General features: G+C 38.4%; 1 protein-coding gene and 1 non-coding gene across 2 annotated transcripts; one reads left to right on the top strand and one right to left on the bottom strand.

Annotated features, from left to right (window-relative positions):
- The first annotated feature begins 6,181 nt into the window (after window positions 1–6,181).
- On the top strand, window positions 6,182–10,046 carry LOC148860701 (uncharacterized). The gene is made up of 5 exons (XM_088984953.1): window positions 6,182–6,193; window positions 7,728–7,866; window positions 7,944–8,185; window positions 8,291–8,513; window positions 8,737–10,046. The coding sequence occupies exons 1-5, from the start codon at window positions 6,182–6,184 to the stop codon at window positions 10,044–10,046; spliced, it is 1,926 nt and encodes a 641-aa protein (XP_088841079.1).
- LOC148860702 (small nucleolar RNA R71) lies at window positions 8,261–8,367 on the bottom strand. Its single transcript, XR_016095187.1, has one exon. It is a non-coding gene; the product is annotated as a small nucleolar RNA R71 (small nucleolar RNA).
- Window positions 10,047–13,730: the final 3,684 nt, after the last annotated feature.

Here is a 13,730-nt window from a genome sequence, read left to right as displayed (position 1 = left end):
AGGGAGCCTTTTATAACCACTTTGTGCACTCACTCCGAGGCTTCTGTCAGGTCGGGTATGATTACTTCTGTGCTTCTACCAGTTCGGGTGTCACCCCCTCTACTGGGACAGAACCGCCACTGCTCCTTGTCGGAGCCATCTGTAACTGGAGATGGTGGTGGTAGGTGATGGTGGCAGGTGGCCGTTTGAAGTGCTGCTGTCAAGCGTCAACTCCCAAGTCAGTTAGGTGCGCCGCCCCTGGATACGGACTTCCTTGGTGTCAGGCATGGTACAGTTGTTCAGTACGGCGTCCTGAAGGCGAAGTGCTAGAGTGGAGAGCGAGGTGAAGTCTTGAGTTTGGATAGAGGTGTGTCCCGAATTGCCATGGGGCAGGCCGATTCGGGTTATTGCCCTTTGTGTTCGTAAGGTTCGGGGCCTAAGGGAGAGCTCGGGCTCCTTACGGGGAGTTCGGGCTCCTCGTAGGGAGTTCGGACCATTGGTTCCTCCTTCCGGAGTTCACGCCTTGGGCGTGTTGTTGTGCCGAGCTGTTGCTTTTGCCACGTGTTGATTGATTACGAGGTCGGGCCAAATCTTCCTTCATCAGTTACCTTCTCTTTGAAGTGCTTAGCCATTTTCATGTGGGTCCGAAGGAAATTTCTTAGGTTGGCCAGACCATAGCTTTGAAGCACCATAGCTCCGAAACTTCCCTATATTCTCCCTACCAATTCTGTTCAACATCCGATCTCTGGCTGCCGTGAGTGTGCACAGGATGGCTTCGTAGGTAGTCCCTTGTAGCACACCACCACCGTTTCCAGAGAAGGGGAAAAACTTGGGGAGCTGAAGCATCTTGCCAAGCCAATCCATGACTATCCACTCCAGCTCTGTGGCCGCCGGTGACGACATTCAGTTGAACCCAACGACATTAAACCTGGTGCTAAGCATTTCATCGAGAAAACCGGTGATGCTACCGCTGTAAAGGAAGTAAGCCTGGTAGTTAGGGGGTGCCGAGAAAACCATCGATGCTTACTTCCCTCCATTATAGAATACTTACCTTCTCGCTGTTTGTATGGCCATTGGCGTCGGACGGCGGAACTCGAAAGAATTTATCTCCGGTGGGTGGGTTACGAAAGGGGGTGCCAAGGGTTTCAGCTCACACTAGAATAGGAGAAAGAATACCGAGAATGGGAGAAGAAACCTTTTGGGCGTGAAGGAATTAACAGACATGATACAAACGACGTGAAATAGAGACTACACGAGTCATTCTAGTGCGTATGTGTCATGACATGTGTCGCACCTAGGTTTCGTGGGACGTTTTTGGGGGACAAGCCTATGGGGGGCAGATGTGAACCCCTCTCTCTCTCTCCCTTGTCTTTCGGCCACCACTACTGCAACTTGGCGGTTCGTTGAGTAGTAATAATAACAATAATAATAATAATAATAATAATAATAATAATAATAATAATAATAATAATAATAATAATAATAAATCATTTTTACTAATTATTGATTAGTAATTATTTTATATTTTTTATTAATTTTACTTGTGTTATTTATTAATTATTAATTATTTTTATTAACTAGTAGATTTTAATTATTTCATTAATTTTTAAAAATTATTTTAATTTTTATTTATGTAAATTAATAATTATTTTAATATTTTATAGTCATTAATTATTTTTTTTAATTTTAATCGTTTCATTTATTAATTAGTAATTTTTAATTATTAATTTGTTATTTTTTATTTGTATTGTTTCAATATTATTTTGAGGTTGAAAGTTATTTTTTGTAAGATAATGCAAATTGAACTCAACATTTCCAAATGGTATGTTTTAGGGGTAAAATAGTAAAATTAGTGAATTTCAGATGGTAAAGGGGTGATTGTAGAAAAACACCTATGCTTCTTTTTAGATTGTAGACAATATTTTTTTTAACTTTTCAGATCTGAAATTTCAAATTTATCGAACACCACCTAAGGCTACCAATTTTGAGTTCATGGTGGCTAGTGGAGAAAAGTTATAGGGTTTGAGTAAATCTGCCAACGTTTCCATCTCCATTCAAGGGACTACTATCACCCCAAATTTCTATTTGCTGCTTGCTGCCCCTTCCTGGTTTTTTTAGCCCAAAATTTACAGTCAGTAGAGGGAGGCCCCCAAAAAATTTATTAATGAGTCTTGGAAGATCATGTCTTGACTGAAAAGTCTGATTTATCTTGGTCCCACACCTGAGATTGGTGAGAGGATCAACCACTGTGTTTCCTTCCCTCAATACATGTTCAAAAGATATCTGCTAGTCCAAACATTCAGAGTAAATAACATCAACAAATTTCAATAAATTCCATGGGAACTTACACACTCCATTCAGAATATCAGTATCAAATTTGGAGTCGCCCTCTATCACAGTGGAAGGGAAGTTCATAGATTTTGCATAACATATAGCATTTAAAATTTCCTAAACTTCAGCCTCCATGTTAGTTCCAGAACCATAGTAGTAAGTGAAGCCAAAAAGAAAAGAGCCTTGCTGATTACTACGACCGGGAAGCACCATCAACATTAATTTTAATTTTGTGAATCATTGGTGGACACCAAAGCACCCAACGGTACCTCTTCAGCTTAGGATCATAAACTATCACATTAAACACTTCAAGAATGGCGGTTTCCATCAAGGAAGAGGGTTTCAAAGGAGGGGACCATTGAAGTTGTTGGAGCCAAGAGATAATTGTATAAATAGCAGAGGAGGCTGAACAAGAAACATTTTCCATTTGTCTCTTGCACCTTTCTTTCTAGACCTCCCAAACAATATGCATAGCTGTTGAACCAATAATCTTAGCTAGAGAGTTGCAACCATACGTCAGTCTCCACTCAACTGATCTATTACCGGTTATCAGAGACCTGCGATAGACTTCATGCCGCATGACCCTTACATGTGATGAACTTTATCATGATCTAACCGTTTCCTTCTCCTGATAGACTATTCGATAGAGTTTAGGTGTAACTTCAACTAATATCTTAGTCTTGAGTGTTGTACACAAACTCAAACTCTAATACTTGTATTGTACTCGATCTTTATCTGGTCATCTATAAATAGATCAAGGTTCAATCAAGTTATCATTGAACCATTCACATCGGTCCAGATCTCTTTTATTTCTTCAACTGAACTAAATGAAATTGGATTAGAGGCACTTCAACAAGTGTAGAAAGTTACTTCAAACTTTCAAAGCTAGATTTCCATTAGGCGTTGTTCGGTTTGAAGGAAAAAGTAGGGAAAGAAAGAGAAAGGTAGGAAAACATTGTTCTTCTATGCTTACAACAATTACAAGCGGATGCTAACTGAATTCCAAACTTCTGAACATTCAAATCTATAGAAATGCCACCTTAAATAATTTTCCATGTAAAAAGGGATATTTTCTTTGGTATCCTCTGATGCCAAATGGATTATATTTAGCCCAAAACACTCTTGGTTCTCTACTCTGTATAACGTTCTAATTAAGATGATTTACAATTAAAAGAACCCGGAGTATTAGCAGTCCAAAACCAGATACCGTTCCCTACTAAGAGATCGACCACCCTCAATGGTGCAGCAGACTTAATTTCGACCAAGTCACCCAACTATGCTTAGTCATTGGTGGTACTCCAAAGCAAGTGTCTGAACTTCCTTTCCAATCTATGTCATAACCCCTTCAGCAAATCAAATTTCATCATTAAGTGAATGCTCACCCGACCTCTAGTTGAGAGTAGCTTACTTTGCCACGTCACAATTTTCATCTCCACTTTTTCCACTAAGGCCCCGTTCACTAATTGGTAAGTTATTTACCCATGTTCTTTTATTTCCCATGCAAACAAGACAATGACCATTTTAGCCATAAAAATCCATTATTACAAGGGGCATTTTTGTCCCATTCAAGTGTTGGCAACTTTCTCCCAAGGTGGGAAAGTTATTTACCACCTAGGAGATGGGCATCACTTACCTAGGAAAATAAACTTTCCCTGGTCCCCACATAAATCTGAAAATAGAACAAGGGATTCTTGGTCAATTGGAATCAAAATCCCATTGACCAACTTTCCCCCCTCTCAAAATCCAGAAAAAGAACGCTCCCTAAAGCAGAAAAATATTGAAGCCTACCCTTACCTTTTGTATAGGAACTCCAAGATAACTACAAGGAAGCTTTCAGTGTGAGAACAACCCAAGGTTAGCTCTACAATGGATACCCGGGGTTAGACAGGCCTTAGATTCTGCTACATAGAAAGTGATAAGTTTAAGTTATTCATAAGAACTTGGGGTGTTTCCAGGCTTAATTGTTGGGATTCTAGGGTTAATTTGGGTAGTTATGATCTAGTTTAATGCATTCGGATGTTGTGTCACTTTTCAGGTAACTAATCACCAAAGATGAAGGTTTTGGGCCAATTTGGGACAATCTAGGGTGAAAAGGGCAGCACTTCAGCCCACAAAGAAGAAAAACCCAGCTGAAAGGCCCACAAAGAAGCAAGACCCAGTTGAAAATCGATTGAACAACAGTTCGGCCCACCAAAAACAGCAGCCCTATTCGCACAACCTTATAGGGGAGAAAGGCGGCTGCCTTTAGAGAAGAGGAAAGGTATAAAAAGAAAAGAAAAAGAAGGGATTAGGGTTCGAACCCCTAAAAGAAAATTGAAGAACAAGACTTTTTAGAGAGAAGAGAAGGCTGCTAAAGGCGAATTGGAGAAGGATCATAGCAAGGAGATCGAAGATTGATGCAAAGATTTATAAGTTGTCTTCTTCTTTAATTCTGTAGTTTGGCAACCTCGATTCGATTAGAATTTCTTGAGGTTTCTCTATTGAATCTTTCTTCTTTCTTTCTTTTATGCGAACCATGATGAGTTTTAATTCTAACTTGTAATTAATTTTTAGCAGATCCGGTTGAGTGTGATTTAGTCTTGGGATTCTTGATTAGGGTTTCAATTTATAGAATAATCTTGGCCGAATTGTTCTTGTATCTTGGATTACTTGAATTACTTGAATTACTTGAGAAAGGGTTTAGGTAATCAGATCATCTAATCAAGAAAACGGACTGAATGCATCTTAGAGATAAGTTGCATGGTTCGGTTGGCAAGCATTCATACCTGAATTGATGACCTACGAATTCTGTGTTCTTAATGCATTTATGGTGATTAAATTTCTGATAGAGATATAGGATTTGTTGTTCGTAGATAGGGTGGGCTGTGCTCGAGAGAGGATGCTCATAAATTAGGGTTTCACCAACCCAAGACTGAATTCACTTCGGTTGGACAACTTAAAGATCTGATTGCTAAATCGGTTATGTCAATTCTTGTATGCAGTACTCTTCGAATCATTAAAAGTGGTTTGATCCGAAATTAATTAGGATAGTTTGCCTGTTCGTAATTACATCATGAGGGGCTAGGTTTCTATTGTTAGGGATTAATACATGATCATGCATTGATTTTCAGTCATTAATAAAATTGATGAGGTTCTTGCTATATCGTGTTTTTTGTGCTGATTACCTATCATTGATTGATCACCAATGATTCATTCTTTAATCAAGATTAACCATCGAGAGATGATAATTGAGGTGGAATTAATAACACTTATTCGACCAATAATTAGGTAGAGATATCATTTGTTGGTAGGATTTCCTTATAGGTGTATTAACAGCTTGTGTTTATGCAAAGAGAATTTTAATCGAAAGAATGAGAATTCATTGATTGTAAATCCATTTATTTGAACACAAGGTTAGCTAGTTGACTCTTGAGAAAGATTGACTAGTTCTTTTAGGAACACCTTGGAGTATAACTACCCTCATGGGATTGTATTGATATTGAATCTTGATGATTGTGATAGGATTAATCCCTAGCAACTTTGTTATTGATTTTGTTCAAGGTTCTTGTTTTTGTCAGTTAAATTTCCTTAATCAGTAGTGCGCAAACCCAATTGATCATTGCTTTAAACAAGTTGAGAAGAAATTAATAGGTGGCTAAATAATTCATTCCTTGTAGGAACGATTCTGTGTTCCTTACTATATTACTTGCATGACTTCGTGCTCTTGCAGATAGCGGTCAGAAAGCACTATTGTTTTTGTTAATTTTTTTACCTGAAGCCGGCCTCTTTGTATTTTGAAAGAAAAGCCATCAATATTTCTTGATCCCCTTGTAAATATGATAGTGCCATCCACATAGAGGCAGTGTGAAGGGCTCTCACAACCTCGGGGAACATGATAACAGAGGTATGGATTTTTAGTAAACAACATCTTTAAACCTCTACTCTGCATTTGTTCAGCTAGGATAAAAAGATACGGAGACAATGGGTCTCCTTGTCTTGATCCACAGGAAGATTTAAAGTATCCAAACAATCCTCCATTGATGTTGATTGAGAACCAACAGTTATCCACAACCTCTCAACCCAAGTAAGAGTGAAGCCAAAATTTTCCAACACTTTCTCTATTGAATCTTTCTTCTTTCTTTATTTTATGCGAACCATGATGAGTTTTAATTCTAACTTGTAATTAATTTTTAGCAAATTCGATTGTGTGATTTAGTCTTGGGATTCTTGATTAGGGTTTTGATTTATAGAATAATCGTGGCCAAATTGTTCTTGCATCTTGGATTACTTGAGAAAGAGTTTAGGTAATCGGATCATCTAATCAAGAAAATGAACTGAATGTATCTTAGAGATAAGTTGCATGGTTTGGTTGGCAAGCATTCATACCTGAATTGATGACCTACGAATTCTGTGTTCTTAATGCATCTATGGTGATTAAATTTATGATAGAGATATAGGAATTTTCATTCGCAGATAGGGTGGGTTGCGCTCGAGAGAGGCTGCTCATAAATTAGGGTTTTGCCAACACAAGACTTAATTCACTTTGGTTGGACAGCTTAAAGATCTAATTGCTAAATCGGTTCTGTCAATTCTTGTATGCAGTACTCTTCGTATCATTAAAAGTGGTTTGATATGAAATTAATTAGGGTAGTTGGCCTGTTCATAATTACATCATGAGGGGCTAGGTTTCTATTGTTAGGGATTAATACATGATCATGCATTGATTTTCAGTCATTAATAAAATCGATGAGGTTCTTGCTATATCGTGTTTTTTGTGCTGATTACCTATCATTGATTGATCATCAATGATTCATTCTTTAATCAAGATTAACCATCGAGAGATGAAAATTGAGGTGAAATTAATAACACTTATTCGACCAATAATTAGGTAGAGATATCATTTGTTGGTAGCATTTCCTTATAGGTGTATTAACAGCTTGTGTTTATGCAAATAGAATTTTGATCGAAAGAATGAGAATTCATTGACTGTAATTCCATTTAATTGAACACAGGGTTAGCTAGTCAACTCTTGAGAAAGATTGACTAGTGATTTTAGGAACACCTTGGAGTATAACAACCCTCATGGGATTGTATTGATATTGAATCTTGATGATTTTGATAGGATTAATCCCTAGCAACTTTGTTATTGATTTTGTTCAAGTTTCTTGTTTTTGTCAGTTATATTTCCTTAATTAGTAGTGCGCAAACCCAATTAATCATTGCTTTAAACAAGTTGAGAAGAAATTAATAGGTGGCTTAATAATTCATTCCTTGTGGGAACAATTCTGTATTCCTTACTATATTACTTGCATGACTCCATACTCTTGTGGATAGCAGCCAAGTTTTTGGCGCTGTTGATAGGGAGTGAATTTTATTTAAAGCACAATTTTTTTTTTATTAGTTTTTGCTAACTTTGTTTGTTTGCATTCTTTCTTTAGGTAGTGTTTCAGTGTATGCGAAGAACTCAAAGTTCACAACCCGAGCTTCTTCCTTTCAGACCTGAGATCGAGAAGTTTGTTAGAGAAAACAGGAAAGCTCAACAAGTAAGGTTTTCAGAGATGGCAGAAGATAATGGAGGTAACCAAGCTGACCGACAAGATAATGATAGAACTCTTAGAGACTTTGCTATGCCTGGACTGCATGGTGCACAATAGAGTATCGCAAGTTGAACATCAATGCTAATAACTTTGAGATTAAGCCAGCTCTACTCCAAATGATTCAATCAAGCGTGCAGTTTTATGGCATGGGCAATGGAGATCCTAATGCTCACATCGCAAATTTCTTAGAAATTTGTGATACCTTCAAATACAATGGAGTTTCAGATGATGCTATTAGGCTGAAGCTTTTCTCTTTCACCTTGAAGAATAAAGCTAAAGCATGGTTAAATTCTCTACCAGCAAATTCCATAACCACATGGACACAATTGGCATAGGCTTTCTTGGCTAAGTATTTTCCCCCAGCTAAAACCACAAAGATAATCAAAGACATCACTACTTTTCAGCAATTTGAGAATGAATCATTGTATGAGGCTTGGGAAAGATTTAAGGATTTGCAGAGAGGCTGCCCTCACCATGTCTTACCTAAGGGACTTTTGATTCAAACTTTCTACAATGGATCCACTAACACTACTAGAGATACTATTGATGTTGCTACAGGAGGTTCCTTGATGAGGAAAACTATAGATGCTGCTTTTGATCTCTTAGAGGAAATGACAACTAATAATTGTTTGTGGCCAGCCGAGTGGCTAAATCCACCTGTAGGGAGGCAAATTAGAAGCAGACTCCATAGCATCCTTGTAGGCTCAAATTTCAACCTTAATCAAGCAATTGGGCACCATGAACGTGCAGGCCAACGCCATCAACAATTCTATGCAACCAATCTGTGAGTATTGTAATGGTATAGGTCATGTTAGTTCTAACTGTTGTGTTGTAAATTTTAATTTTGCAGGTGGGAATTTTATGGAGCAATGCAACTTTTTGGGGAATCAATTCCAAGGAAGGCAGGTCAACAACCCTTACTCCAACACATATAACCCAGGGTGGAGAAACCACCCCAATTTTTCATGGAGTAGCAATAACAACAATGCTGGAAGTTCCAGTTTCCAAAACAACAACATGCCTAGACAGCAAGGACCACCAGGATTCCAGCCACATCTTCAGCAGGATAGATCAACTTCTTTTGAAGCCAAACTGGATAAATTCATGGACATGATGAGTAGTAAGATGAGCAGCCAGGATGAGGCCCAGAGAAGGATGGAAGCTAAGTTTGATCAAATTGCAAAGAACCATTCATCTTCAATTCACAACTTGGAGGTGCAGATAGGCCAACTAGCCAATGCTGTTTTGGCTAGGAACCAAGGTAATTTACCAAGCAGCACTGAGACTAATCCAAGGGAGCAACTCAAAGCAATTTCACTAAGGAGTGGGAAAGTGCTGGAGCCAAAGCAAGATGTGCAAAGTAAGAGGGCAGGTACAAATGTTGAGAGTCCTTCATCAACCAATGCTGAAATATATGATGAAGAAACCGATGATAAGTCAGAGGGGAACCAAGGTGACAAGGAGAATCACTCTAATGCCCAGCCTTCACCCTATGTCACACGAATCCCTTTTCCTCAAAGAATGAAGAAGCAGGAGACTGAACAACAATTTTCCAAATTTTTTGTTATTTTTAAGAAGATGCAAATCAATATTCCTTTTGCTGAAGCTCTTGCCCAAATGCCTCAATATGATAAATTTTTGAAGGAGATCATCAATAATAAGAGGAGATGGGAGGATGAACAAATGGTCTCATTGACTGAAAAGTGCAGTTCAATCATCACCAGCAAGATGCCTGCCAAATTGAAAGACCCAGGGAGATTTGCAATTTCATGTGTTGTTGGTAGCATTGAGTTTACTAAGTGTTTGTGTGATTTAGGTGCTAGCATTAATTTGATGCCTTTGTCTATTTTCAGGAAACTTGGTCTTGGAGAAGTGAAACCTACCTTGATGAATTTGCTACTGGCGGATCATTCCATCAAGAAACCTCATGGCGTGGTTGAGGATGTACTTGTGAAAGTGGACAAGTTTATATTTCCTGTGGACTTTGTTGTGCTCGATTTTGAGGAGGATCATGATTGCACCTTGATCCTTGGCAGACCGTTTCTAAACACAGGGAAAGCTTTGGTTGATGTGTATGAAGGAAAGCTGACCCTTCAAATTGGTGATGACAAAGTGGAGTTTAACATGTCCAAGGCTATGAAGCATCCTATGGAGGAATAACTTTGTATGAGAATTGATGTGATCGATTCATGTGTGAAAGAAGTATGTCAATGCTTGTGAAACTGAACCTTTTGCTAAACCTGAATTACTTGTAAGAAGTGCTAACCCCACTCCTCCTTCTATTGAGCAGCCACCTAAGCTCGATTTGAAACTTTTACCATCACATTTGAGGTATGCATTCTTGCGAGTTGATAATACCTTGCCAATTATTATCTCAAACAAATTGTCAAATAAGCAGGAACAAAAAGTGTTAAATGTGGTAAGACGAAGGATTAAGGCTTTAGGTTGGCAGATTTCTGACATAAAGGGCATTAGTCCTTCTATTGTGATGCACATGATTCACATGGAGGATGGATTTCATGCCACAGCTGAGAGGCAAAGAAGATTGAACCCGCACATGAAGTAAGTAGTGAAGAAAGAGATTGTCAAGCTTCTTGATGCAAGTTTATCTATGCTATTTTTGATAGTTCTTGGGTCAGTCCTGTTCAGTGTGTACCCAAGTAAAGTGGTATGACTGTTGTGAAAAATGAAGATGGTGAATTTATTTCTAAGCGGGTAGTTGATGGATGACACGTGTGCATTGATTACCAGGATCAAGAGAAGACCACTTTTACATGCCCATATGGCACTTTTGCTTATAGGCGAATGCCTTTCGGGTTGTGTAATGCACTAGCTACTTTTTATAGGTGTATGATGGGCATCTTCTCTGACATGATTGAAGACATAATGGAGGTATTCATGGATGACTTTTTTTGTCTTTGGTGATTCATTTGATCTGTGTTTGGCTAACCTTGACAGGGTTCTTAAAAGATGTGAGGAGACTAACCTTGTTCTAAACTGGGAGAAGTGCCACCTTATGGTGGAGGAAGGCATAGTTTTGGGCCACGAAATTTCCAGCAAAGGTATCGAGGTTGACAGAGCTAAAACAGAGATCATTGAAAAGTTGTCACCTCCTACATCGGTAAAGGGAGTTAAAATCAACTTTAGTATCTGCACCAATCATCTCACCACCAGACTGGTCTTTGCCTTTTGAGATTATGTGTGATGCCAGTGATCAAGCTATTGGAGCTGTGCTATGGCAAAGGAAGGATAAGAAGATGCATGTTGTGTATTACGCAAGCAGAACTTTGGCGGATGCCCAACTCAATTACACAACCATTGAGAAGGAGATGTTAGCAGTGGTGTTTGTAGTGGACAAATTCAGATCATATATGCTTGGCTCTAAGGTAATAATTTATATTGACCATGCTGATCTCAGGTACCTTTTTGCCAAGAAGGATGCAAAGCCATGACTCATTCATTGGATTTTACTCCTTCAAGAATTTGATATTGAGATCAGAGATAAGAAAGGATTAGAGAATGTAGTAGCTGATCACTTGTCTAGGTTGGAGGGTGTTGAGAAAAGAGATGATGAGCCTGAGATTAATGAGAATTTCCCATATGAACTCCTAGATATTCAACATTTGAGTGCACCCTGGTATGCATGTTTGGCAAATTATTTAGCTTGCGATATCCTGCCACCAGATTTCTCTTATCAGCAAAAAAAGCAGTTTTTGTTGGAAGCTAAGCATTACTTATGGGAGGATCCTTACATTTACAAGATTTGTGGTCATAATATCATTAGGAGATGTGTGTCTGAGGAAGAAATGCTTGACATTCTTACTCATTGCCATGACTCAACATATGGTGGTCATTTTGGTGCAACAAAGACAATTGCTAAGGTTCTAGAGAGTGAGTTTTTCTGGCCTACATTATTTCAGGACTCTAGAGGGTTTTTTGCTAGATGTGATCGCTGCCAGCGAGTGGGAAATATCACCAAGAGAAATGAGATGTCATTGACTTCTATTCAGGAGATTGAACTTTTTGATGTGTGGGGAGTTGACTTCATGGGTCCTTTCCTATCCTCACATGGGAACCGTTACATTTTGGTGGGAGTGGATTATGTCTCCAAGTGGGTTGAAGTGGTTGCATTCCCCACCAATGATGCTAGGGTAGTGATTAAATTCTTGAAGAAACTTTTCTCGAGGTTTGGAGTTCCTAGAGCTATCATTAGTGATGGGGGATCCCACTTTTACAACAAACAGTTTGATTCTCTCCTTAAGAAATATAATGTCTATCATAGGGTTGATACACCCTATCACCCCCAGACTAGTGGGCAAGTCGAAGTATCTAATAGGGAACTTAAGAAGATTTTGGAGAAGACTGTCAATGGGTCAAGGAAAGATTGGGCTGCAAAGCTTGGTGATGCTTTATGGGCGTATCAGACTACTTACAAAACCCCTATTGGTATGTCCCCTTATAGGTTGATTTATGGCAAGGCGTGTCACCTTCCTGTCGAGTTGGAACACTGAGCCTTTTGGGCAATTAAGGCACTGAACTTTGATATGAAGACTGCAGGTGAAAAGAGAATGCTACAGCTTATTGAGTTAGATGAGATTAGACTGCAGGCATATGACAATGCCAGGCTATACAAGGAAAAGACAAAGAGATGGCATGATACGCATATTGTTCGGAAGGACTTCCAAGGAGGTAATTTGGTTTTGTTGTTTAACTCTCATTTGAAATTGTTTCTAGGAAAGCTGAAGTCGAGATGGAGTGGACCGTTCACAGTCACTCAAGACATTTTCTCATGGTGCTCTTGAATTGGAAAACTCGAAAAGGAGAACGTTTTAAGGTGAATGGTCACCGTTGCAAGCCATACCTTCAGGGTGAAGTGCTTAGAGAAAGGGAGATAGTGTCCCTTATTGAGCTTGTTTGATACTGCCATGCAGGGGAGTTTCTATTTCTGATTATTTATTTGTCATTAGGGATAATGCCATGCTTAAGTGGGGGGGGGGATTAGGTGTGATGTTTAAGTAATTGAAACAGTTATTTCTTTTGATTTTCTCTGTTCTAGGTAAATTTTTTGCAGAAATTGTGTGAACTTTGCTCGATATTAATAGTGTTAATCTTTTTGAGAGTTAATGCAAGAATGCTACTCATGCTATTTTTAGGGCGTATCAAGTTAAAATATTTTAGGGTGAATTTACTAAGTTGTAATGTAAAGTGCATAAATTTAGGAAGTCAATTTGGTGTGTATAATACTTTTGAGATGCGGATTAATGGGTAGTTTGGCAAGGTAGCTGATGAATGAAATTACATTTACTCCTTTGGATGCTATTCATTGTAACTGTAATGGAAGTCAAATTATTTAATTCTGAGACATGATTTAAGGTCAATTAAATTAAAATGTGTCTACTCCAATGTTTTTGGTTGCTTAGTAACCGGGAATCTTCATCACAAATGTCGATTTTTGCATAAAATGGTGACTGAGAATAAGAGTATGCAAAGCATTCTAAGTATATTATATGTTGAGTAACCAGGTGCATTCATTACCCACGTTTGTATTTGTGTCAAAAGGCATATTAATAACTTAGGAAACAATAAAATGCCCCACAAGTGGTGTGTTGAAAAGCTTAAGTGTGGGGGAGGTTTGCAAAAAAAAAAAGTTGACCTTAATGATCTCATGTGACTCTATGCTATTTAGTTGGTAAAATCCATGGCATTTGAATTAGCATTTGTAATTTCATTTGTTGACAATCTAGTTGAGTTGCTTATTATGAAGTGTTTATAAAGTGTTCATATACTCATATTGATGTCTCTTGAATCTTTTTGAATTTACATTGTGAGTTGGTGATTTATCCT

This window comes from Nelumbo lutea, chromosome 4, assembly GCF_056320005.1.
Source record: "Nelumbo lutea isolate HS-2025 chromosome 4, American lotus-T2T, whole genome shotgun sequence".
Taxonomy (NCBI): Eukaryota; Viridiplantae; Streptophyta; class Magnoliopsida; order Proteales; family Nelumbonaceae; genus Nelumbo; species Nelumbo lutea.
The sequence above is the reverse complement of the archived record's forward strand: the minus strand, read 5'-3'. Positions and strand labels throughout refer to the sequence as shown.